Genomic DNA, 26,502 nt, shown 5'->3' with positions numbered 1-26,502 from the left:
TCAGATCCTCTAGGGCTGCTCCAGACATATTTTTTATATCACGATCGCTTCGATAACCATGATATTAAGCATGATAAACTTCAAAAACAGCCTGGCTAACAGTACACATTACCAACTTGTATACTTTGACTGCACCACACACCGGATGTGTACATTGACATAGTTACGGGCATTTAACTGGATGAAGGTATTGTAGTAATTCCTGGTTTTGAACAATATTTGTGAAATGGTCAATGGAAACTATTGTATTCATTTTCTCCATTAGAATAACTAAATTGCTTTTATAAGCATTATTGCATTTTTTCTAGCAAAATAAGAATTTTACAATAAGGCATCTCCATAAGGCATACAATACTTTTAACTTACTACTCATTCCAAACAAAGCTTATGCAGACTGAGAATTCATATGCCAGAGGTAAATCCGAGTTAACACGGAATTATACTGGCATGAGTTAAAGGACTAGAGTTTGTAATCCAGGTGGCCAGGGGATCACACAGTGGCAAAAATCACTTAAAACTCCCCCAACATCCTGAGCCATGGAGCTCAGTGAGCTGGGAGATTTTTCAGAATTGATGACAGCACAGCTATATCAGAGAGTAGAGCTGAACACACACAAACTGTGTGTGTGTATGTGTGTGCGTCTGTCCACCTGCCCATGTGTATGTGGGTTGTGTCTGTGTTTATTGGGATAATTTACTTTATAAATGTATATACTCACTTAGTAAGAGTTGGAGCCAGATAACATGAGACCTTGACAGATTGGTATTATCCCCCTTTGACAGGGTGAGGGGTTAGTATTCAGCATCCCAATTCAGCATCCCAATTCAGCATCCCATCTGCATGAACATAAATACATGTTTGGAGCTGAAAGTAAAGGATAATGGACTCTATTTTAACAGCCGTTGACTCCACCTCTTCATTAGTAAAGTGACCAAGTCTTTTTTGGGCTCCATATCCAGAACATTGTTGGATGTGAGTGGCAGTGCAGGAAGAGAAGACATGGATAGAGTTTCTGTTGTTGTGTGTGTGTGTGTGTGTGTGTGTGTGTGTGTGTGTGTGTGTGTGTGTGTGTGTGTGTGTGTGTGTGTGTGTGTGTGTGTGTGTGTGTGTGTGTGTGTGTGTGTGTGTGTGTGTGTGTGTCTATTCGCGTATACATGTGTTTTGAGTATATGTGTGTGTGATTGTGTATGTGTGGAGGACAGGACAGGGCAGGACAGAGGAGCAGAGATAGAGTGGAGTTGTTTAATGACAGGAACAGCTGACTCATTTAGAGAGAGCAGTGAAAGGTAATTAACCCTGGGAAAACTACAGCTGCCATGCGAGCTGTTCACTTCAGCGCAATCTGATTAGGAATCAGGCTACAGCACTGCCTGGCTCCTTTCAGACACACAAACACTGTGTACAGTGTGTGTGTTTGTGTATGGTGTGGATGCATGTGTGTATAGGCTGCATGTGTGTGTGTGTGTGTCTGTGTGTGTGTGTGTGTGTGTACTATGTAAACTTTTCCCTTAAACCCTAAGGCCTCTAGACATGGGAGACCTGCCTTTTGTGGCAAGGGGATTAGCTTGAACGGTTACTACATTTCTCCAAATTGCCGACCACCTGGTAGCATTCAGGCAACCCTCCTGCGTGAAAAGGGTCTCCTTGGGCAGGAACAATGGCCAGGATTACTTTGTAGTGATGACAGACACCCGGGCTGGAACTTCTTTCCCCCAAAACACCTGTCAATGAATTAGTCTGTGTTAGTGTTTTGAAAAATCTATCTTCACTGATGATTTCAAAAATGCATTGTGCCTTGGAAAAGAAACGAAATGGGTACAATCCTGTAATGTAGGCTACATTTCATTTGGAGTATTATTTATCTTGGTAGTTATAGCTAGCATGGTAGCCAACCATTCCACAAAACAAAGCAATCTGCTGTTTTTGAATTTTCCAAATTTCTGTTCTGATTCAGATTGATATTTGATAATTGCAAATCATCTAAAAAGCCATATTTCATAGAATAATATAACTACAAAGGTGCCCCAAATGTAGTAAAAAAAAAAAACACCTGAAATTGGCTCTCTGATGGCGGAAGAAGAAGAACCAATCTGAACTTTGTGCCACGATGACTGTGTGGTCCTGGTCCAGATTAGCTCAATTGAAAAGGGAAGGCTTTGGGATGACTTTGGAAAGTGATTACAAGATTTATAAATCACCTCAGCGCAGGTGTCACCGTCTGACTCTTTTATGGGGTGTCTTGCTAGCTGGCTCCAATAACGAGTTTCCCCTGTAGTTATGCCATCATAACAAATCATTGAAGCAATAGTGGCCGGCCAGCCAGGCTCCTAATTGTCTGTTAAAAATTCTGGGGAGCCTCACTCTCTTTATTGAAGCTTCTCAGTCTTGGGGAAGTGATAAGAAAGAAGCCAATTTTGTATAAAAGTACTAATTTGGCATTAGACACAAACACTTTGCTTAGCGGCCAAGATGGTTGCATGAGAGACTGTTATGTCTGAAATCACAGTTGTCTTCAAGATTTTGTCTCAGTGTCTTTTAGAAGTCTGGAAGCGCCCCTCTATGAGGAAATAGATGTGTAAAAAGTGAAAGTCCACTGATCAGAAGATATTCTGTCTCCCTTTTACTTTATTTATGTGAATGGATTGGTGTTCTACAATTTGGCGATTGTTCATACGGTTTCTCTTCTTCTCTCTCTCTCTCTCTCTCTCTCTCTCTCTCTCTCTCTCTCTCTCTCTCTCTCTCTCTCTCTCTCTCTCTCTCTCTCTCTCTCTCTCTCTCTCTCTCTCTCTCTCTCTCTCTCTCTCTCTCTCTCTCTCTCTCTCTCTCTCTCTCTCTCTCTCTCTCTCTCTCATTGAATGTATATTACATTATCAATAGTGAAATAGTGGGGAATTAGGCAAGTCAGGTATGGCTTCTTCCATAAAGATGTAGGATCTGCATTTGACTGCTCTTTTATTGCTGAGAATTGTCCCCCACAGCAGAAAATGCTAACTTGTTGTGTATTAGGAAATAATTCACATTTCCTGTTGCTGCAGGATTATTTTCCTGCTAGAGCAAACTGGCTGAAATGAATATCCTGCATTTGTACCTTACATGTACCTGGCTTAGCTTCTTTATCCTATTTGCTGTCACTGTCCACAGTTTTCTCTACTGTTTTGACTTTTTCTACTTTCTACATTCTTCTGTCATCTTGTCATGGTATTGAATATACAATCTTTCAATGGAAGAGGTATACTGTGAGGATTTTTTGATGGGATGAGTTTGGAGCGTTACAAAGACTACTACTGTGTATGATACTTTGAACTTCTATAGTCCTTAAGACAATTTTCAGTAAAATTGCAGGTGTTGTCACAGAGCTGTTTCTCACGAGGTCATTTGTTTTTAGATCAATCATATCTTTATTGGTTCTGAATCATATGAAAGTCACCAATAATTAAACATCTCGGAACCCGTCTGTTAATATGGAACGAATATGAGATACCGCATTTTATAGAAACATTACCCTATTTTTCTCAAGAGTTTATAAAATGCATCTGTATGAAATCTAAAAGAGAATGTCTCTATCATTCTAAAGGCCGGCTTTGATATGAATAGGAAAATCAGAGACCCCCCCCTTCCTCTCTTTCACCCTCCCCCTCCTAAAACGTCTCTTAGCTATTATTCTAATGTCCAGCTGCTAGCTTTTTAGGCAGAGGGCATCTGATGGCTGCCTGGTCACAGCACTGCAAATAGAAAATCATTTTTTCAAAAACTTGTTTATCAAAATAGTCTCTGAGCAGGGCTTGATTAACTCACTATGAATTCATTTGCATGTCAATGAAAGGTGGTGAAAGGAGTTCTGTGTTCCTTACCATCATATAACGTTTCAATTTGGCTCTCCACTGACAAGGTTTATATCACTGTCTGCACACAAGCGACCACCATTATTGTAAAGCGTACCTTTTTTCTGTTAAAAAAAACACTTTACATATTGCTGATTCAAAGCACAGTGGAGGATAACAAAAACCCATGTTACATGTACAATTATGATCAGTTTGCCATATACACGTAGACATTCATTACAAGGAAATATTAAAGTAAATTGTGATATCTCTTGCCGTTTGCTCTTTATTATGCAGAAAAAGAAAACACTTAGCATGTAAAATGAATGTGACATTTTTTCCTGGGATAAACTATAATCACAGAAGTTACACCGCACATTTCGCCTTTTTTTCTCCTTCCCATAGATCAGAGTGTAATTGCCAGTAATCAGGTCTGTTTGCTGCTGATAAAACCACTCTGAATGCGATGAACCCTCTTTGTGTGATGACTCAATTATGCCAGAAGTGGCTCATCAAACCTGGCCCATCAGCTGCTTTAATAAATAAGGAGGAAAACTTGCTGCAGGCGCATTATAATTCCATTCATTCCATAATTAAATCCATTCCAGTTTTAACCCTTCGTTCGTATAGTCTGCCTCTGGAAGAGGAAACAAAAACAGGAGGGAGGGAGGGGGGGGGACTGAACAGACAGTGACCTTGTGCAGAGCATCTACCCATCCCCATAATTCAAAATGATACTGCTGAGGAAAGGTTAAGAGAAAAGGCTCAGCGAGGAAAAAAAGGATAGGTATCGGTTCAGATAGAGCTCTCTTTCGTTATTTATGCATTGTCTCCACACACAGCTTTAGACAGTAATTATGTTAAAAGTGTAATCTAATCATAACAGTTGGTTGGGTGAGTGTTAGGGAGCTGACATTTTAAACATCTTATTCGGTGTAATCTCATTTGCCTAGCTATCATCTTGCCTCTGCCCCAATCTGAAGAAAATGTAAACAATGTAATTAATTTTCATGGTCTTTGAAATATTACTTGCACAACTGTAAGGTTGTATTGGTTTTTAAATGATTTGCCGCCAGTGTCATTGACTTAGTTTTACTTTATCACAATAGTGCCTATGTTAATTACACGAGGGTGTCCCAAGTGCAGGGATAAGCTGGGAACAAGGGGACATTTCAATGACTCAAGGTCAATGATGATGATTATTGTACTCATGAATATCCCTATTAGTTGGATCAGTAGCAGTACAGCAGTTGTTGGGATGGGCCAAAATAGTAACAACACCACTTGTGTAGGCGACGTACAGGTGTACCATTAGTGTCTTAGTAATCAACCACAATAGTAGTAATCCTAGTCGTAGTAAGTAGTAGTAGTCATTGTAGATAGTAGCATAAGTGGCAACAGTGGTGGTTCCTTCAATATCAACAATATGTGAAAAACTGCATTGCCCTGTCAATGGCTAACCTTTTGAAGTTGAATTCAAGCAAATAACCTCATATCTGTAATCATATGTATATTTCCCACTTGTAGTATGTACAGCAATGGTGAACAATAATTATGAACAATATAGGCTTGATTGCATTTATGATATATTATTCACCTCCCTTTGATTAGAGCAGGGGGAAACCACAGTTGGATCCTAAGTAACATATCCAATGGATAAGCGGTCCCCATTCAACTCCTCTCCAAACAGTGGATGAGGCCATGGTTATTCATGACTGCTTGGACTGAGAAGCCCTCTCCTCTCCCAGTCCCAGTCCCAGTCAGTCAGTCCCATTCTCTCCTCTCCTCTGTGGTGGGAAAGGTAGCAGATGGGGTTAGGATGGGGATTGGGCTGGGCCCAAGGACAGCAAGCAAAGCAGCCAGATTAGCACATAGAGAATCACATAGAAACCCTGAGCATCAGGCATTAGGCAACTCAGTATCCCCAGAGAAATCTGCCCCACACATGGGCAAATAGTCCTCCGAGAGCAAGACGTTATTTGTCTATTTTTGTTGGGAGGGGCAGGAATATGACTCAGAAGATGACAAACCCACCGACCTGCCTCAAATAGTAGTGAGTCTCTTTTTTCTTATGCTAATGTCTCCCAGAGTCCCCCCTTTTGTTTTCCAGAGGGGAAATGCTCTGAGTGCCTTAATTAAGATGATGTTTTCTGTTTTTCCTTCTTTTTTTCAAAGCTAACAGAAATAAATAATTCTGGTAATAAGATCTGTGAAGTGAAGAGGCTTAATGTACTCATTGTGTTCATCCTTGTTTTCCCTCTTGGATGTTTTGTATTAATTAGACTGTGCTCAATCTCTGTCAAGCAATCAATTTGCATCTTGTTCCTTCATTCCACAATGTGAGGTATTATCATGTTTCCTGCTCCCCACCATCTCAGACTGACTGCACGTTACTCACCATATATGTCTATCATGACCAGAAACCTTTAGCTAGCAGTGAGGCTTGGAATAGTATGATCATTATCGGTAATTCATTATCCATTATAAACTGGGTGGTTTGAGCCCTGAATACTGATTGGCTGACATCCGTGGTATATCAGACTGTATATCACACGTATGACAAAACACTTATATTTACTGCTCTAATTACTTTTTTAACCAGTTTATAATAGCAATAAGGCACCTCGGGGGTTTGTGATATATGGCCAATATACCACTACTAAGGGCTGTATCCAGGCACTCTGTGTTGCGTCGTGCATAAGAACAGCCCTTAGTCATGGTAAATTGGCCTTACACCACACCCCTCATCCCTTATTGCTTAAATATACTATGGTAAGTTGATACTAAACAAAATTGAAAATATTGCATTTCGGTGAGATAACTCACAACAGTTCTAAAGTTGTATCTTTCCACTCCACTTTTTGTTTTATCCTTTTATTTATTTATTTAGCATGAAAGATATACATTTATATATATATATTTATAAACTGGGTGGTTTGAGCCCTGAATGCTCCGCTTTGCATCGTGCCTAAGAACAGCCCTTAGCCGTGGTATATTGGTCATATACCACACCCCCTCATGCCTTGTTGCTTAAATATATATATATTTGTTTTTACAGAGAATGAATTTCTCACTCACATCCTGAAACAAGTCAACAATTGTGCACACATCAACCAAGGTGGACTGCGTGGACCTTGCAGCACGTCATATATATTTCCCAGAAAACTGCAAACAAAGGTAGGCCTAATAATATATTTGTATATATACTGAACAAAAATATAATTGCAACATGCAACAATTTCAAAGATTTTACTGAGTTACAGTTCATGTAAGGAAATCAGTCAATTGAAATAAATGAATTAGGTGCTAATCTATGGATTTCACATGACTGGGCAGGGGCACAGTCTTTGGTGGTTCTGAGAGGGCTTAGCCCAATCAAAATGAGGTTTTCCCCACAAAAGGGTTTTGTTACAGACAGAAATACTCCCCGCCCACTCCTAGATGATCCTGCAGGTGATGAAGCTGGATGTGGAGGTCCTGGGCTGGCATGGTTATACATGGTCGGTTGGACTTACTGCAAAATTCTCCAAAACGACGTTGGAGGCAGCTTATGGTAGAGAAATGAAGATTAAATTATCTGGCAACAGCTCTGGTGGACATTCCTGCAGTCAGCATGCCAATTGCACGCTCCCTCAAAACTTGAGACATCTGTGGCATTGTGTTGTGTGACAAAAGTGGACTTTTATTGTCCCCAGCACAAGGTGCACATGTGTAATGATCATGCTTTTTAATCAGCTTCTTGATATGCCACGCCTGTCAGGTGGATGGATTATCTTGGCAAAGATAATGCCAAGATAACAGGGATGTAAACAAATGTGTGCACAACATTTGAGAAAAATAAGCTTTTTGTGCGTATTGAACATTTCTGGGATTTTTTTATTTCAGCTCATGAAACATGGGCCCAACACTTTACATGTTGCGTTTACATTTTATTCAGTATATATTTTCTAGTAATAGGTTCAGGTAACATACATTTGGATATTATAGCATGCTGCTCGTGGATGTCCTGAAAAAAGAAAAAACATTATATTTTACCAATTCACTTTACCTGTGAACGGATATAGTTGTGTATTTCTAAGGCTATTGGAAGTGGTAGCCAGGATGTTTTGGAATGAGCAGCATGTTTTGCAGTGTCATGTCAACGCCCTTTTGACCCCTGTGAAATCACAGACTCAGATATTGTTTTACATATGCAGGGACGTGTAGCTAGCTTCGCTGAGTGTGCTGCTTTGTTGTTATACCACAGCACTTAACTAATAAGTAATGTATCTTACTTAAGGTTTAAGGTAGGCTGAAGGTTACCATGCCTCCCAGTTTACGAGTCCAAATTGGCTAGCTGCAACCATAACAATGTCCGGACAGCTTTGTTGAAGGATAGTCTCTTTAAAAATACTTTGATCACACTGTCAACAGTGAAGAAACGGGACATATTTTGTATTGACCAATGACCACCAAAGAGCCATCATCATTTATAATGTCATACAGTTTTGTGGCATGTCAGGAATATATGACACAAACAAATCACAGCATGAGAGTGTAGTAAATATTAAATACAAACAAGGCCTTATTTGAGTAGCGTGTATCTATTTGTACTGCCCATGTAAATTCTCTTTGAACGTCATGTGTTCTCTCCCTGTCTGCACGAGTTTTCTACTCCGATTCCTCCTCTGCAGAATTAGATACAGCTATACAGCTTTGAGTTTAAGGACCAAGGATAGCTGTTGTCAAATGGGTGCCAAAAGCACATCCTCTATATACCCTCTCAGAACCTTTGTGCTGCTCATGAAGCAGAAACTATAATGCTTGAACATAAAAGGTTCGATCGGTTCCTTCGTCTCCCCTCAGATAATACAGTTCGTTTAATAGACACATTTGAAGGAGTACAGTACATCATTGAACACTCTCACAAACATATTGACTGCATTTGTAAAAGAATGATCTACTGACAAATGATCAGTGAAATTCTGTATGTACTCCTCAGTGTCAGAACCAAGGTCATCGGGGATCTAATGTAGATAGGAGCATTAGTATATTCAATACTTGTTACCATAACGCTTTTAGTGTTTTCATAAAACATGATATTGTGGCTTGACTTGTAAGAAAGAGGAATCCAAATGTTTCATGTACAGAGCATAAATAAGGTATCAAATGTTCTTGTACAAGAGCTTAAATTATGAAATATTGTTTAAAACAAGTCGATTTACACGATGTGAGTGTTGCTTCTCGATAATACAGAGGTGCATCATTTGTAAATATTTGTCAACCTGTGAAATGAATACAGCAATTACGCTATCTGAATTTGAAATGTATTTGTATTACTGTAGACACTGTAGCACATATACAGCATCTATAAATGCTTACAAAACGAGTGAGTTGTCTGTCTGCATGTGTGTGTCTGTTTGGAAAAAGTGTAATGAACTAATCAGGTACATTAGTTGTTACAGAATGTCATCTATAGTGTTTGGGTAGTTGTTTGTTTCAATAGGGCCCCTAGTAATCAAAAGTAATGAACCTATTATGAGCAGGTCCTCCGAGGGCCCGGCGTGGTATTAAGAGTGTGGCACATAAAAGGTTTATTAAAGGAAATTAAGGTTCATCACTGCCACACCTGCTCCCCTATTATAAATGTATGACAGGTCAGTGCCTTCAATCACAACAGCAAACCAGAGAGAGGAGTCATGTTTCCCATTACCAGGAAAAGTAACAGCGTATCCTGTGACTCACAGATTTCACTGGCCTGTGACCACTATACACCGCCATCAGCCAGGAATAATTACGTTTAATAGGTTTTATTTGGGATCCACACGTATGGTGGCGAGGGAGAGTGGATGGATTTTAACAACTATTTTGGTCTAAACACACTACTGTCTGTCTGTATGCTACCACCTGCACTTTAATGTCATTATTTTGCATTATTACATTTTTCACACCTCAAAGTTTTTTTGTTTTGTTTTAACTTCACCTTAGCTTGGTATTTTGCTTTTACATGCTACATGTGTTTTCGTGACTCTACACCGATTAAATGCCACAGATAATTTGCACGTAACTACATCAATGTTCTGGGAAATATAGGCTTTTGTTGATAGGAACGGTCAAATTCATTTCAAAGAAACTTCAACCACTGACGTCAAGGGCTCTCAAACATTAAATGGATCCAGCATCTGTAGATAAAATGTTAACATCATTATTTCAGTCCTAGTTGTCAATATTTACAGAATCTGTATTTTGATAGAAATGAGCGTTACATGCATAATGATACATAGTGTGTTCTTTATTTACAGATGGATTCAGAAGGAGAGGATAACACACTTCAAACATGCAACGGTGGCAAAGGTGAGTAGCTTCAACAACTCTTACCATGTTCAGGGAAGCACATCAATAGCAGTAACCGAGCGCTTCAGCTATTCACACATATTCCACTTATATAGCTCTGGGGTCTAGGGGGATATCAGTTCAACAATCCAACTTTACAACTGTCAATTTTACGAATGATCTTACCAATTTGAAGAGCACTGCATTGCCATTACATTACTCAGATGGAGAATTACTTCACCAAATTGGAACAGTGGCTCAAATTAGTTAAGGAGTGCATATATATAGTGTGATTGAAAACCTCTAGACAGGCGATGCCATTATGCTAGTTTTCCAAGCCTCTGAAGTCTGGTTGGTGGCACCAGAGCCATTACTACATCTGGAAAATGTATTATGGAGTTGTGCTTCATGGGAATACGGTGGACCTCTGAATGAGATTTGCATCTTTGCTGCATGGCCCTCTGGGAAAATTGATTTGCCTTTTCAGATCATGTTGTCAAAGCTGACAGGAGGATGATCTACAGTGGATTGGGGGAGTGGATTTGTTATCAATATAAAGGGAATCTTTGCGATAATTTTGTTCATATTAGAAAGCTTTTTAAAAAATAAAATAGTAAAACATTTAAATATAGCAACACATGTTTTGACAAGTAACACTAACTCTTTTTTATAGATAATCTGCTAGAGTACGCTCCAAATTCATGCTAGGCGAACACCCCACTACCAAGAGTGTACAGTAGTAGGCCAGAGTGTTGCTTCCCGACTGGTTATCCAAAAGGTGGAGCTACTAGATCAGTAGCCTTGATCAGGATTTTGTTTCCCAAGTAGACAGATGCAGAGCCTGAGTCACTCCATCGAGGAAATGTGAACATGACTATTTACCTGACATACCTCTGCTTCTGCTTCTGTTTCCAGTTCCAGTTGAATGCATCACCCAGGCTCCCGGGTAAGGGTTCATGACCTCTATTTGAAAATAAACTCTTACAGATATCCTCTAACTCACCCCGGGTTTCTATGTCCTTACATACAGAGTGAAATAGGCATCCTTTGTTAGTAGATGTGGGATGCTGGCCATGCTCTTATCTTGATAATAATGGTTATAATTACATTTGTCCCCATAGCTCTTCACTGCTTCTACGTACATCATTTTTTAATGGTATTTTTGGGTGGTTCGTTCATCATCTCAGCTAAATACAGTTTCTTCAACCTAATGTTGACCTTTTTTTCACTCTAGCTACAAATGACACTTGTACTTTCTGAGTCCCGCGAAAATACAATTGGTGAATAAACTGACAATGTTACATTTTAGGTTCACTTTCAGTTCAAAGTTTTCAGATGAACTCCAGTAATGGCTATGGCACTTTGTTGACCCCGTTGCTCTTTTTATTCATCCATCCCCCCACAACAGCCCATATGGGTCTATGGCTGCTAGGAAAAGACTCGCCCAGGAAGGGGTGCAGGGCGCCCCCGTCAACAAGAGAAAGTCTCTCCTGATGAGGCCCCGCCACTACAGCCCCAGCGAGGCGTGCTGCGAGGAGGAGAACGAGGACCTGGCACAGGCACAGGACAAAGAAGAGCTGAGGAACATTGACACTCCAGCAGGTAGACAGATGTCCTGTTGTTTTGTCTGTTTTGATGAACAATTGACGCTGAATTTTAAAATCCCATCTGTTGCATTCATATTTCCGTCCCTCTCTATTGCCTTTTAGGGCCCGGCATCAGCCAGACCCCATAGTCATTATGTACTGGAAGTGAAAGACGACACTGCTGGGTCTACATAAGTTGTGTCTGTCTCACAGCCTCAGATTGAAGTTTATCTTTCATGATTTTTTTGGCATGGCTTTTCCCCACTTTTTTGATGAGGCCAGATTTCGGACTTCTCATTTTCTTTTTGTCTGATGTGTTTGGTTTTTCGGGAAAAGCCATTAAAAAATAGGTTGAAAACACTGAGAATTGGAACATTATGATCGTGTTTGCTTGAGGCCCTTCTGTTTTGAATCTCATCTGTTGCTGTTTGTAAAGTTAGTTTAGTTGAGTGTAGAATACACACTTCATTGATTGATTATTAACACAAGCTGATGTTTCATCTTAGAACCAGCTCCCCTTCTGAAGGAGGACATTGGCATTGCCTAAACATGTTCTTATAAAACCAATGTCACTGATACAATACAATAGAATACATTGGTGCTCATTTGTCAGGAGATACTAAGACCAAGCTACGTACTCAATGACATAAGGAAATATTTGTGTTTATTTCATTTAAAAACATTGTCCCCCTCCAAAAGCAAAACATTTCTACTTCCTAATGAATTGAATTTTGAGCATTTTGGCCACAATATCCATGGTTTACACATGCATTCTCACCCACTATAATCTGCACTTATTTGGTATATTTTTAACGATGTAACTAAGCAACAAACGTAATTGTCCCCTTCGAAAGCTTTTGTTAGGCCCTCTAACACAGTCCAAATATACATAATTAGGCATAATGTCTACAGCTCATTATAGTACACATGTGGGTAGTTAAATGGACCAAGAGAGTAGCTCAATGAATTGTGCAGATTCATTGGAAATGGAATTTATTTGTTTCTGGGGTTCATATAACATTACAATTATCGTAACCCTTTTTGCACTAGCTTTGCCATCCGTTTTTTCCCCCCTCTGATAACTTTCTTTGTTCATATACCTCCCTCTCATGGTCTGTTTGCGTTTCAAGCAGAGCTTTTATGTGTCTGTATTCAGTCACTACTACTTTCCTACTGCATTATAACCTTTAATCAAGAAAAGTGTATATTTTTTAAAATCAAAATGGGGCCCTTGCCAACAGCAAGCCCTATAAAATACAGTGAACATGTATCAAAAGTCAGGCAACACAAACAAATGACTGCACATTGGGTGGTTAACATAGATCTACATACATTTGTAAATATAATTTTGTCACAATCTGGTCTGGGGCTATTTTATGTGAAAGGATTGTGACAGTTCAAGTGGATAGAACAAGCAATAAGAATGTAACAGTGGGATACTGTTCATATCTGCATTTCATAACGAAAAGAGGGAAAAATAAGCCTCTCATTTGGTCGAGCCGCATTGCGTTCAACTCCAGCCAAGCTCCAACCCTGCTGCAGAGCGCCGGTAATGGCTATTCTGGAGTACAAACTGTTCACCTGTTCCAATACACAAACCACAGGAGGGATCCAAGTGCAGTCTCTTTTCTACTGCACTTCTCTCACTGTGTGTCATCCATCTGGACAAAAAGAAGTCATTTTTTTTGTCTGCTCTGCTAATTGTAGCTAAGCATAACTGACTTTTACTCTTTGGCCAGGCTGCTATTTGTATGCCTCTGTTTAGAAGGAAATGTCTCTAACAACAAAGAGATTATTAGCCACGTTTTGCGTTGCAAAATCCAGTTTGATATTTTGTGGGGTTGCATCTAAAAAGGAGTTTCATCAAGTCTATTTCATTCAACTTCTTGCTCTGCAGCTGGTATGTTTTGACCTGTCCTGTATTATATTCAGAACATTTACCTACATTTGCACAACCTAAAATCATATGCTTCAAAACAAAAGCCAGTTTCTTTTTTTTTGCCAGAGGTCCGTTTCCAGATAACACTTCCTGCATTTAGCAGCTTTTCTTTTTTGTGGGATTATGTTTTGTACTGTGGCCTGACTATAATGACGAGTTGTATCTGTTTGATCATGTCTATATTATCCTCAGCGGAATCCACTTACAAGTCTACGTAGCCTATATGCATCCTCAATGATTCCCAAATCTATCATCAACCTATTGGATCCCTCTCATTCCATTCTCCGTGGGCTACTTTTAGTTTGGTCCATGACGTCTAGCCACTTAAGAGGATAGATCTACTCAGTACAGTACAGCCTACTTATGATTTATGAAGTAAAAACCCGTATGGCCTCACCAAAGAGCTTTAGCACAGAATATAAGTTTAAATGATTTGGAGGATCAAAAGAGATTTTATTGAATCAATCTAGATGATAGCTTGCCATTGTTAATCATTGACCATGAGTTAATATTGATATAATCATGGGTGTTACTAAAATAAAGTGTCATTTAAAATGCATTTTGGGGAACTAAGAGGCCTAGCTTTCCTGTCAGTTCCACTTAAATTCACTAAGCTGGAAACCAGAAAATGAATTGTCAAATATTTTACCATTACTCACAGTCTTGGGATACATTAAACATTTTGATATGTCAATAAAAATGTCCACTGATAAACAATTTAAAAGCTTTCTTTTAAAAATGTTTAGTAAAGAATCAATATAAAAATAAATTACTAGGTGCACTCCACATAATGACATATTGAAAAAAAAAAAAATTAAAGAAAGGAAAGGAAGAGGAAACCAATGGAATGTTTATTTTATATTTTTTTACTGACATTTTCGCCACTTTCTTGGTTTTTATGCTTACATATGAATATGGTTTCTTAAATTAGTTGTATGCGAACGACTACATGTTAATATCTAAAAATCATAAAGCCCTGCTTAGCTTACACCTTAATAACTACTTAAAACTGATGTTCAGTGTCATAAGCGATGTAGGCTAAATCTCTGTCATAATCTGGTCCGTCTTAATCCATATCAAGTTGTTGTATTCTGATTGGAGATTTTAAAGAAGATGAAGACAATCTTTTTCTTTATCTCTAGGTTTCATGTTCAACTAGCCAAAATAAGTGTCTCATGTATTATCTCTGACGTACTTGAGGAATTGCAGCATAATCTTGCAGTTGCTGTCCTGTCCATACTATTATTATTTTCATTACATATTTGATTTGTCAATCCTCTTAACAGTCATTTAAAACTACAAGACATGCGTTTTCAAGATATGGAAACTGTCATGAAATGTGCGTTCAATGTCTCTGCTAAACATTCGAACTAAGCTCAAATGGGGACATACAAATTGTTACTCTCTCTGCCCAGCCAAATGTTCTCAGAAAAGCATGGCCTTAACATGAACAATTGATTCAAAACTGACAGCATAATTTTTTATTCTCTTTGCTCCTACTTTGTTTCTTAGATGGTTGCCAAGGTACGCTTAATGAAGTGCCCAACATAAATGGCTGCCAGGACTCAATAACAAAACCCCATGATTCCTTTGGATGGTCTGAAGTGGTGACTGATGACTCTCTCCATGAGGAGGTTGCCGCCTCGGAAACTCTGGAAGATGAAGAGGTGGAGGAACGAAACCAAGAAGAAGAGGAAGAAGAAGACCAAAGTCAGGACAGGATGAGTATGACTTGCAGTTCCTCGCCACGTAAAAGCCCATACGGGGACAGCCGGAAAGCCGAGTGGGAGTCTCTGGCCCTGTCTCATTCTGCTAGGGTGAATGGCACCAACGGCTGCATCAACAGCCCCTCTAAAGCCACCACCGGAGAAGGACACCCATTGGGCAGGAACGGCCACCAACACATGAGAGACAAAAATCCTGACTCGGACCTGAGGGCGTACAACATGTGCAGAGTAGGCCCCTTCCAGGCAGGGGCCCTGCGGCTCTACCCCAGTGAGGAGGACAGTGAGGGGGAGCCAGAGGTGGAGAGGCCTCCCCAGCTGGAGGCCTGGGCGCTGGGCCTGCAAGAGATGGAGAGACCGCTGGGCCTGGAGATGGACCGAGACAGAGGAGACAGAGACAGGGACAGAGGGAGGGTGAACCTGAGCCTCCTGGAGCAGGCCATGGTCCTGCAGTCAGAGCAGAGGCATGTCATCCACAATGCCTACAGGGAGATGGACAGGTTCCTACTGGAGCAGATGACCAATGAGAGGAGGCACCAAAGGCTACTGGATGTAAACTCCAGGGTGAGCTATCATGGATGCAAAGGTATGGATAATAGATTTGAATATGTCTTATTTCTTTGTCAATTCAAGATTTTTTGCTATTTTATCAGGTTTATGTTTTTTTCACAACAGGTTTTATCAACGTGAAGACAGAGAAGACCCTTTTCTTTAAGCCCTTTCTCTGTTTTTGTTTGGGTACTATTTCGGAAACTTGAGCACAATAGAACTACATGCAGTGAATATTGCACTTATTGAAATGAAGAGTTGTGGGCATAAAATAAGTACGCAGCAGACATGATTATGCATGTTTATCTAGTACGTATCAGACCTCTTGTGATTTTAATAATGAGGCTCTTCGAAACATAAAAATAATAAAATAACCATATTCCGAGGGTGAAATCGGAGGGAGGAGGAGGGTAAAAATCCTCTTAAGTACTAAAAACATTTTGGCAACAAATGAAGTAATAGACAAAACAGACGGGAAAAAAAAGAAAAAAAAAATCTTTTGATGGAATTGCTACTACTCAGAAAATTGGATTTTGATAGGAATCAACTGGATATTTAACCATGACCATAACTCTTAAATCCACCCAAAGTACCCCTCATGTTTTCCACTGATTCTTCAAATGACTGAAGCCTAATGTGTAATCCCAGATGTAATCTTTCCATGGATGGGCATTAAGAAATGAATGCCCTGTGTTGAACTGGAAGCCTTAACTAAAATTACAGATTAAAAGAAGCATTTTGCAAAAAGTGTCTAGCTCTTTGCATGATACTGTCCTGCAATCTGTATGTTTCTATGTAGCTACTGTATATCTATAGCACTGTAGCTTCAGTATTTAAGTGCGTTTCCACTTAGCAATTCCCAGAATCTCACTTAAAATACATTTTCGAGGAACATTCATGCAAGAAAACCTCTACAAGTTGAATCAAATTAAATTAGGTTCATTAGCTAAGACAATATTTCCAAAATACTTTTTAATTAACTATTACCTTTGTTCTACTCTTTGTTTGTGTGGTAAGGAAGGTTATAAAGCATGTTAAGAATGATACTGCAACATTCTTAAAGGTGTCGTTATGTATGCCTATGTACAGTATGTGTGACATATGTGAATGTTTACGTATAAATCAAAGATTTCCTGCTGTTTGTCTCCTCCCAGACTCTCCACGGCCAGACAAGAAGGATATTAGGTGTCCCACCCCTGGGTGTGACGGAACTGGCCATGTCACTGGTTTGTACCCCCACCACCGGAGTCTGTCTGGCTGTCCCCACAAAGTCAGAGTTCCCCCAGAGAGTAAGTCACTCACATAGACACCTGCTGTATACATCATACATACACAAGCATGTACACATATAGAATAAAATAGAATGAGATGTTGTTATCAATCATGAAATAAGTTCTGATGTTCGAAGGAAATCATGAAGTTATCAAATACAGATGTAGGATCTTAATTTGAGCCAGTTTGCTACAGCAGGACAATAATCCTGGAACAACAGGACATGTGGATTATTATGTGGATTATAATGAAGGCCATGTTTGTAGGGGTTGATGCATTTTTCGTAAGGGAAAATCAAGTCTGAAATTTGAAAGTGGAAATTACAGATGCATTTTTGAACCTCAAATGCACTGCAAGTTTAACATTTCCTGCAACAAGGTGGTCAAATTAAGATCTGTAGGTGCAGAAACTCTTTGATTGAAGGGCATCTCTACATTTTCCATTTATAGAATCATGCAAATAGAAAAATAATACTTGTTGTCACATAGGAACTTGGAGTTTACTTCTAATTTCTGAATATTGAAAAGGCTTTTTTTATTGGCTGTGATTTAGTCATTTCAATGTAACATAATAAACATCCAACATTAAACACTGATGTTACAAAAGGAACATAAAAAGCAATTACATTTTGTTCAATATGAAAGCATTTGCTCTTAGACCAGAGGCAGTGTTTGCAAATCAAAGGGGTTACTAACTCTGTATTCAAAAAATAAATAGACAAAACCTGCAAACTAATTGGAAAATATGTACAGAAAATAAAAGTTTCCAAGGATACCGAGTGGAACTCCAACAATGACAATGTTTTATGAAAAAATATCTGCGCTTTTTTGTTATAGTCTTATTTCCACTAAGGTATTTATATTATGCAACCAACACACAGTCCACTGACAATGGGAACAGTGCTAGTTAGAGATGCTTGTGTCTTCAAAGGATCTGTGCACTATAACCATGGTTTCTTTCTGATGTCAGTACATAAGCAATGTGTTAATTGAATAAAATTATCAAGAAATGAACAAGCAGAATGTATGCGTATAGTTTTCAACTTGATTATTTTCCTGTCTTCTCATGTCTGTTAATTATGTTAACTCTTGGCACTCCTATGACTCCTATGCCTACTCTAAATGATGTCACCACTGATGCAGTATATTCACCACTGATGTACAGTACAGCTCTCCTTCTACTAACCCTACTGTTTCACCTACTGGCCCTCTCCTCTCCTGTCTGTCCCCAGTCCTGGCCATGCATGAAAACGTCCTCAAGTGTCCTACTCCCGGGTGCACAGGAAGAGGCCATGTAAACAGCAATCGTAGCACCCACCGGAGGTACAGCCTGCAGGACTAACCTATTAAAAATGACAAACTGTACATAGACAGGTTCAATGTCGGACTAATGGGTTTGATTTCCTTCTATTCCTCCTCCAGTCTCTCAGGCTGCCCCATTGCTGCTGCAGTGAAAGTCTCCAAACCTCAAGAGGAGAGCCCCAAATGCAGACAAGCACCAGAACGATTGTCCAGGTAAATCACATGGACTGAGAATGTATGTTATAACACATGCTAAAGCTGTAATATTGCAGTATTGTCACTCTGACTGTTGACGATTATTGAAGCGCATGTGGACACACATTATGATGACAGTAAACCAATTGAAAACTATACTATAAAACATTTATTCTGAGAGCATAGTCCCTTTGATATAAAACAGTGTTTGTGCTCGTTGACTATCAATATCATATAAAATCAGGAGCTATGTTGGTTAACATTTACAGTTTCGTGTCCAGTTTACCCAGTCAGTGTAATGTAAAAGGAATGACAATATATAGCCTAGCAAAGCATCACAGATATGGTTTCTCAGTATCATTTGTACTTAAGCAATGGGTTAAGGTCCCATGAGATTCTCCCTATTAGGGACACAGACCATAAGAACTCTTTGTTCCCTGAAGAGAAATGACAGGCAGACTGCCTACTCATACAAAAGGAATTAGTTGGGCAACATGCCTGTGTGTGAACGTACAATACAGATCAGATCCCACAATCCAGGAGGAGGACGTTGATATTATTATATGATTCAAACGACACCGTGTCCATTCCTTCACAACCACCTCGTATCGATATTATTCAATGTTCTATTACTTCCACAATCACCACCACCTCTTCCACAGCATGTTGTGCATAATGTGTATGTACAGTGACAAGAAAAGTATGTGAACCCTTTGGAATGATCTGGATTTCTGCATAAATTGGTCATGAAATTAGATCGGATCTTCATCTAAGTCACAACAACAGACAAGCACAGTCTGCTTAAACTAATAACACACAAATTATTGCATTTTCTTGTCTATATTAAAAACATAATTTAAACATTCACAGTGTAGGTTGGGAAAAGTATGTGAAACCCTAGGCTAATGACTTCTCCAAAAGCTAATTGGAGTCAGGAGTCAGCTAACCTGGAGTACAATCATTGAGACGAGATTGGAGATGTTGGTTAGAGCTGCCGTGCCGTATAAAAAAAACACTCAGCAACATTTGAGTTTGCTATTCACAAGAAGCATTGCCTGATGTGAACCATGCCTCAAACAACAGAGATCTCAGAAGACCCAAGTTTAAGAATTGTGGGCTTGCATAAAGCTGGAAAGGGTTACAAAAGTATCTCTAAAAGCCTCGATGTTCATCAGTCCACGGTAAGACAAATTGTCTATAAATGGAAAAAGTTCAGCACTGTTGCTACTCTCCCTAGAAGTGGCCGTCCTGCAAAGATGACTGCAAGAGCACAGCGCAGAATGCTCAATGAGGTTAAGAAGAATCCTAGAGTGTCAGCTAAAGACTTACAGAAAGCTTTGGAACATGCTAACATCTCTGTTGACGAGTCTACGATACTTAAAACACTAAACAAGAATGATGTTCATGGGAGGACACCACGGAAGAAGCCACTGCTGTCCAAAAAAAACATTGCTGCATGTTTGAAGTTCACAAAAGAGCATCTGGATGTTCCACAGCGCTACTGGCAAAATATTCTGTGGACAGATGAAACTAAAGTTGGGTTGTTTGGAAGGAACACACAACACTATGTGTGGAGAAAAAAAAGGCACAGCACACCAACATCAAAACCTCATCTCAACTGTAAAGTATGGTGAAGAGAGCATCATGGTTTGGAGCTGCTTTGCTGCCTCAGGGCCTGGACAGCTTGCTATCATCGACAAAAATGAATTCCCAAGTTTATCAAGACATTTTGCAGGAGAATGTAAGGCTATCTGTCCGCCAATTGAAGCTCAACAGAAGTTGAGTGATGCAACAGGACAACAACCCAAAAGATAGAAGTAAATCAACAACAGAATGGCTTCAACAGAAGAAAATACTCCTTCTGGTGTGGCCCAGTCAGTCCTGACCTCAACCCGATTGAGATGCTGTGGCATGACCTCAAGAGAGAGGTTCACACCAGACATCCCAAGAATATTGCTGAACTGAAACAGTTTTGTAAAGAAGAATGGTCCAAAATTCCTCCTGACCGTTGTGCAGGTCTGATCCGCAACTACAGAAAATGTTTGGTTGAGGTTATTGCTGCCAAAGGAGGGTCAACCAGTTATTACATCCAAGGGTTCACATGCTTTTTTCCAACCTGCACTGTGAATGTTTACACGGAATGTTCAATAAAGACATGAAAATGTATAATTGTTTGTGTGTTATTATTTTAAGCAGACTGTGATTGTCTATTGTTGTGACTTAGATGAAGATCAGATTACATTTTATGACCAATTTATGCAGAAGTCCAGGTAATTCCAAAGGGTTCACATACTTTTTCTTGCCACTGTATGTGTCAATTTCCTGTTCCTTACATGGACTTTATTTGACACCTACAGTAGCCACTTTCCTCATCAAATCCAACAACAACACCTCGTCTTCTTGGATTCTTCTCCAACCAGACCTCTCGGCCCCCTCATGAAGAAGTTGGAGTTCAACCAGTACAGCTACAGGTTCGCCCATCACCATCCTGTCACCGCCGCCTTGCAAGCCAACCTCACCAAGGACATGGACAAGTACAGCAAGATCCGCTTTGATTACGCCAGCTTTGATGCACAGGTCTTCGGCAAACAACCTCTGATGGCACCCAACCAGGACCAAAAAATCTCTCCTTCACACTTCCCTGACTGTGAGTTTCGCACATTTTATTTGATTCAGGGGGGGGGGGGGCATGTGTCAAGCCACATTAAACGGATTTAATGTGCAAGTGTCGCTCATCTTCTGCCACAAATGTGCAGCCCATACATGATCAGACAACATCCAAACTACGAGTATGCAACACACTCACAAGGTTCCTGTAAACAAGACAATCATGCTTGTGTAATATTGCTTACATTTACAGTTTAGTCATTTAGCAGACGCTCTCATCCAGAGCGACTTACAGTTAGTGCATTCATTTTAAGGTAGCTAGGTGGGACAACCACGTATCTTAGTTTTTTCACAAAGTAGCTATCAGCAAAGTCAGTGCTAGTAGGATTTAAAAAAAAATATATATATTTTTTTTAAACAGATCTGTCAGATCCTGAGAGAATTGTCATTTTATCAAGAAATACATGTTTTATCCACACAGTCTATGTTGTCCCACCTAGCTACCTTCATTCAAGCACAGACTGATGCCATTGCAACCACACTGTAACAACAAATGTATAGCTGGTTGCACGATGCACCATAGTATAGTGAGTATAATCAGCTGTTCCTGCTGAATGTGTGTTCTGTTATCTAGCAGCTCTACAGTACACCGACTTCCTGGGTGCCCCTGGCAACCTCCTTCCCACGCCTGACCCCGGACGGCACAGCCCACCCACCCAATACAAACCGGGATGTGAGGGGCTCCAAGACACCGCAGCCACCACCGCCATCCTCAACCTCTCAACCCGCTACCGAAGCAACATGGAGGCCATCTCCATCTCTGGCCGGCCCCTGGCATCCTCCACAAAGGTAATCAAATTAGACCACTTGGAAAGGTATTTAATGGGGTCATTTTAAAGCAACTCTGATTTGTGTATAAAAAGGGAGAAACATCAAAAGGACTGTTTTTGGCAAAGAGATCGTGTCTCTGGTGGCAGGGAAACAAGAGGTTCCCCTCCATAAAGCTTTAATGTACACAAAATAAAATTTATAAAATCACATCAAAAGAAAAAAATACTATCAACCTTATTTGTCAATTACAATTAGACTGTAGTTTCTACTTTTATGGTAATAGTCACAATTAATCAAAGATAACTGAAGAAATCTGTCATTCATTTTGATGTTTTTTGCCGATGAGATCTTAGTCGTTCAATTTTTACCTCTAACTAAGATGTTTGGTGCAGTATTTCTAAATAAAAAAATGTGCATGAAAATGAGTCGTCTCTCGTTGAATGACAACAAAGACTTTACTGAAGAATCCCTACTGTTGACCAATCACTGACGAAGGGGCGTAGACTTCGGTTACTGACTTCGGCTTGCCTCAAGAAACAATTTTGTGTGCCTGAACAACCAACAAAAACCTTACCGTCACAAAATGACGTCATAACATATGCACAAACTCTTCCTAACTGTTACAAACACCCTTATTTCTCAATTACAATTAGACTCTGTAGTTTATGTAAAACATGTGGTCATGCATATGATTTTATTAATAGACAAAAAAGAAAAGGGAAAAATTATTAACTGTATGAAAGTGTGTCTTGCATGCTGCAGATGGCGGAATATATTTTGCTTAGTAATATATTATCCAGGATAAGCTCTTTCTCTATCAGATGGCCTATAAAACTAGTTCAGTGGATTAAACCAATCAGCTGAAGGACTCATTAGCTGAAATCTTTTATTCACACAAAACCAAAATCTCAGTGATTTATTAAATGTGCACCAGTTTAGTTTAAAACTTGACCCATTTGTGCACGTCCTGAATAATCTCTAGAGGGAAAAAACCCCAACTGCCCTGTCCACTACGTGGAAAACCATGATACTCTCAACTGAACTGAAACTTGGCCTTCCTATGCATTACGTTTGAGCATAACGACGAATGTCTCAAAACCCAAACAAGGCCTCTCTACATTATGTAATTTATGACAGAATATTGATAGATAAATGATTCAAGGTTTCCAACACCTACACAGTACAGAACCCAGCTTGGTGAGCTGAGAATGTGGTCTTGTACCAGGTGTCAACCCACTGAATGAATAAAACAGTGTTAGCAACTTAATCATTCGTGCTCTTCTGCATTGGACTTATGTAGCATACAGTACACTGTATGGGGCCATGCAACTCATATGTTTGTTGTATCTCTGTAGGTAGAAAATGCAACAAAAATGCATCACAACTCAATGTGAAAAGTTCATGCTATTGAGATTAGCTACAGACATGTCACCATCACAGACATAATTAAAATGGACAGCCACACACGCATGCAATGTCCATGAAAATTATCCCCTTTAATTAATTTGAAAGGCTCTCTTTTGTTACAAAAATAATGGGGGATAGGTTTAATGGGACATATGCGTTGAATAATTGGTTTCATTTATAGGCCGTATTTCGGCATTTAATGAGGTAAAACTTTTAATACTATAAAACCTATAAAGCTGAAGCACACAGCCCAGCATTTCACATAACACAGAATGAGTAACACATCTGTCAGTGAGAAAACGTATGCTGCATTAAGCTTTTTCATTTTTGTTTTAATGGTGATGACCTAAAACCAGCACCCCCAGCTGCCATCTTGGTTGTGTGTCCTAGAAAACAGATAGATTACACAGCTGTCGCAAAAAAACTACACACCAAGCAACGATTATTATTTTGTTCAACAGAATTAATGCTGGCTTAACACCACACTTTACCCCGGTGTTAGATAATCACTCAGCGTCTTATTTTCATGTAAATGTGTATTTGAGGTGCAATTCAAGTTATTTCTCACAGGAATTATAGTTGTCATTTTCAGAGTGGCGCACACTTAAAGCATTGTAGTTTGTGCTAAGGCATGTCATGGAAATATATGCATTTCAATCTTCATAACTTCATAACCCACATATTTTTATTTCCCATGAAACTGGCATACCTGTATGTTTTTATTAAAGACAGTTGACTATTTCAAAAAAGTTAATTACCTGCTGACTGTTACAGAGTCTGACTTGTGAACTTCTTCTCATTTAGGACATGCCCATAGAAGTGGATGAGAACGGCACCCTGGACCTGAGTATGAAGAAAAGTCGGGAGGTGAATGCCCCACCCAAGGTGCCTTTGGGAGACGTTGCCCTGTCCCCTCCTGAGTCCACTCTCAAGCAGGCCGGCAGTGTGCACATCAGCCCTGCCTTCTACCATTCCCTGTGTGAGAGAGACGCCTGGGACACACCTCTCAACTTCAGCAAAGCACAACAAATGATGCACGACAGAGAGGTAAAAGCTCTTGTTAAAGAGAGTGTTCCTCACAGCTGGTATTCCTGGTTGTTGTTGATTTAAAAGGCCATGACATTTGTACTGTTATTAACTCACCGACGACAACATCTGGTGCTGAACACATAATCTTTGAGGAAGTAAATCCAAATGTTTTACATCACAAGTATATACGTCATAAATACTGTCCGTGTGGATTAAATGTGACTTTAAATGGATGTATGGTTTACTGTAAGTATCCTTCAGCGTAATACCTCAGCCTTACCGCCTAACCCCTAGGCTTGTGTTTTAAGAGTAATAAGTGGGATGTTTTCATTGAAAATGTTCAAAACTCAAGACTGAGACAGGAAGTCAGGAGGTTAAGCAGATTTTTAAAGACACTTTATTATTAAGACTGCATCCGAAAAGGCACCCTATTTCTTCTGTAGTGCACTACTTTTGACCAGGGTCCATGGCTCTGGTCAAAAGTATTGCACTATATAGTGAAAAGGGTCCATTTCAAACGTACATACGTCTCTCAGCAGGAGGATTTTGACGACGCTTCTCTGGAGAACCAGAGCTACTCCGGAGACGCGAGCATGTTAAGCCCCAAGACCAAGATGCTCTTAAGAGATGCTAAGAAAGAGCTGATGAGGTATATCATGTTAAACATGTCGGGTCTGCTCATTCTGGGGGTCCAATGAGGGGAGAAATTGACATATTGAGGCTTCTTTGCTCAGTCATCTGTGTATAATGTGCATTTCCCTCTAAAAAGGTCAGCTGACAGATGGTCAGTATTAATAACAAAAGTGTAATTCCCGACCAGACCTTTTAAATGGGGCAGTATATTATAAGTGGGGTGACTGAATACACGCTCAGTGAAATGCACTGGACATGATCTATCCTATTATTAGCTCTTATATTGTTACCTATTATATATTACATATCGTTGTGACTGGTATGTCTGCAGGTTCATGTGGAGAGGAAATGTATCTTGTTAAAAGTGAGTTTTTACATGTCCGTATGTCCTCAGCTTACCACTCTTGACTTTGTAGTTAGACTCTGTATGTTCTCTTGAGTTTGGCTCTGGGGATTTGATTCACTTTATGGTTAGATACTATTGAGTCATTTACAGAAAACAATTAGATCTTCCAAGTGAGCACCTTTTAATGAACAACTTTCTGCCACTCCAAATAAACACCTTCAGAGACGTTGTTGTAGTGAATGTGTTCGGGAGTAAAATATGTTCTACTAAATTTCCTGCTGCACTAACACTTCACACTTCCAATTCCACTAATAACAATTCAATGTCATGTTACGAAGGTTAATACACTGTATTGAAAGTCCATGTATTCTAGAGTATGGTCTAACTAAGTGTTGTGTTCTCTGCAGCTGTCCTACCCCCGGCTGTGACGGTAGTGGCCATGTAACAGGAAATTATGCGTCACATCGAAGGTAATTACACACTCGTTAACACCAGCTAGTAAATACTGTAAGGCTTGGTTCAGAGGAACTATGTTGATTGTTTCATGTTGATCAGCATTATATGCTGCTGAAAATGAAACTATACATTTTTTTTGCAACCTTATTGTCGCTGTGGAATTTAAGTAATTTAAAACTGACTTGTAATTGTATTGAAACATTGGACAGAAAACAACTGTACAAACTTAAGATGATAATGCAAATGGTTATCATATGGTTTTGGAGAGGATGACCTCTCTGCCACATTGCACTGTATAGTATATCAATCACTGTCAGACTTCAATTGAATTGAACTATGATCAAAGGGTTCATTGTAATAACTCTCTGGTGTGGATCCTCTGTCTGTAGTGTATCTGGGTGTCCCCTGGCTGACAAGACTCTCAAATCACTGATGGCAGCCAACTCTCAGGAACTAAAGTACGCGTTGTCCTTTCAGTCATCATCAACTGTTT

General features: G+C 39.6%; 1 protein-coding gene across 8 annotated transcripts in view; it reads left to right on the top strand.

Moving 5' to 3' along the window:
- The window catches only part of LOC139559601 (suppression of tumorigenicity 18 protein-like), a 52,757-nt gene that overhangs the window by 19,538 nt on the left and 6,717 nt on the right, over positions 1 to 26,502 (top strand). For 4 of the 8 annotated variants that reach the window (XM_071375738.1, XM_071375734.1, XM_071375736.1 and 1 more), the window contains exons 2-15: positions 6,881 to 6,999; positions 10,104 to 10,155; positions 11,050 to 11,080; positions 11,543 to 11,736; positions 15,172 to 15,969; positions 17,087 to 17,221; positions 18,436 to 18,526; positions 18,626 to 18,718; positions 21,058 to 21,347; positions 21,942 to 22,156; positions 24,350 to 24,592; positions 25,111 to 25,223; positions 25,961 to 26,023; positions 26,399 to 26,467. In XM_071375738.1, coding sequence (XP_071231839.1) covers positions 10,104 to 10,155; positions 11,050 to 11,080; positions 11,543 to 11,736; positions 15,172 to 15,969; positions 17,087 to 17,221; positions 18,436 to 18,526; positions 18,626 to 18,718; positions 21,058 to 21,347; positions 21,942 to 22,156; positions 24,350 to 24,592; positions 25,111 to 25,223; positions 25,961 to 26,023; positions 26,399 to 26,467 — 2,387 coding nt within the window. In that variant the 5' untranslated portion in view covers positions 6,881 to 6,999. Of the gene's footprint in view, positions 1 to 5,921; positions 6,020 to 6,880; positions 7,000 to 10,103; positions 10,156 to 11,049; positions 11,081 to 11,542; positions 11,737 to 15,171; positions 15,970 to 17,086; positions 17,222 to 18,435; positions 18,527 to 18,625; positions 18,719 to 21,057; positions 21,348 to 21,941; positions 22,157 to 24,349; positions 24,593 to 25,110; positions 25,224 to 25,960; positions 26,024 to 26,398; positions 26,468 to 26,502 lie in introns of those variants that run through there. The other 4 variants (XM_071375741.1, XM_071375742.1, XM_071375739.1 and 1 more) reach the window with 3 other exon arrangements.

Source organism: Salvelinus alpinus, chromosome 30, assembly GCF_045679555.1.
Source record: "Salvelinus alpinus chromosome 30, SLU_Salpinus.1, whole genome shotgun sequence".
Lineage (NCBI taxonomy): Eukaryota > Metazoa > Chordata > Actinopteri > Salmoniformes > Salmonidae > Salvelinus > Salvelinus alpinus.
The sequence above is the reverse complement of the archived record's forward strand: the minus strand, read 5'-3'. Positions and strand labels throughout refer to the sequence as shown.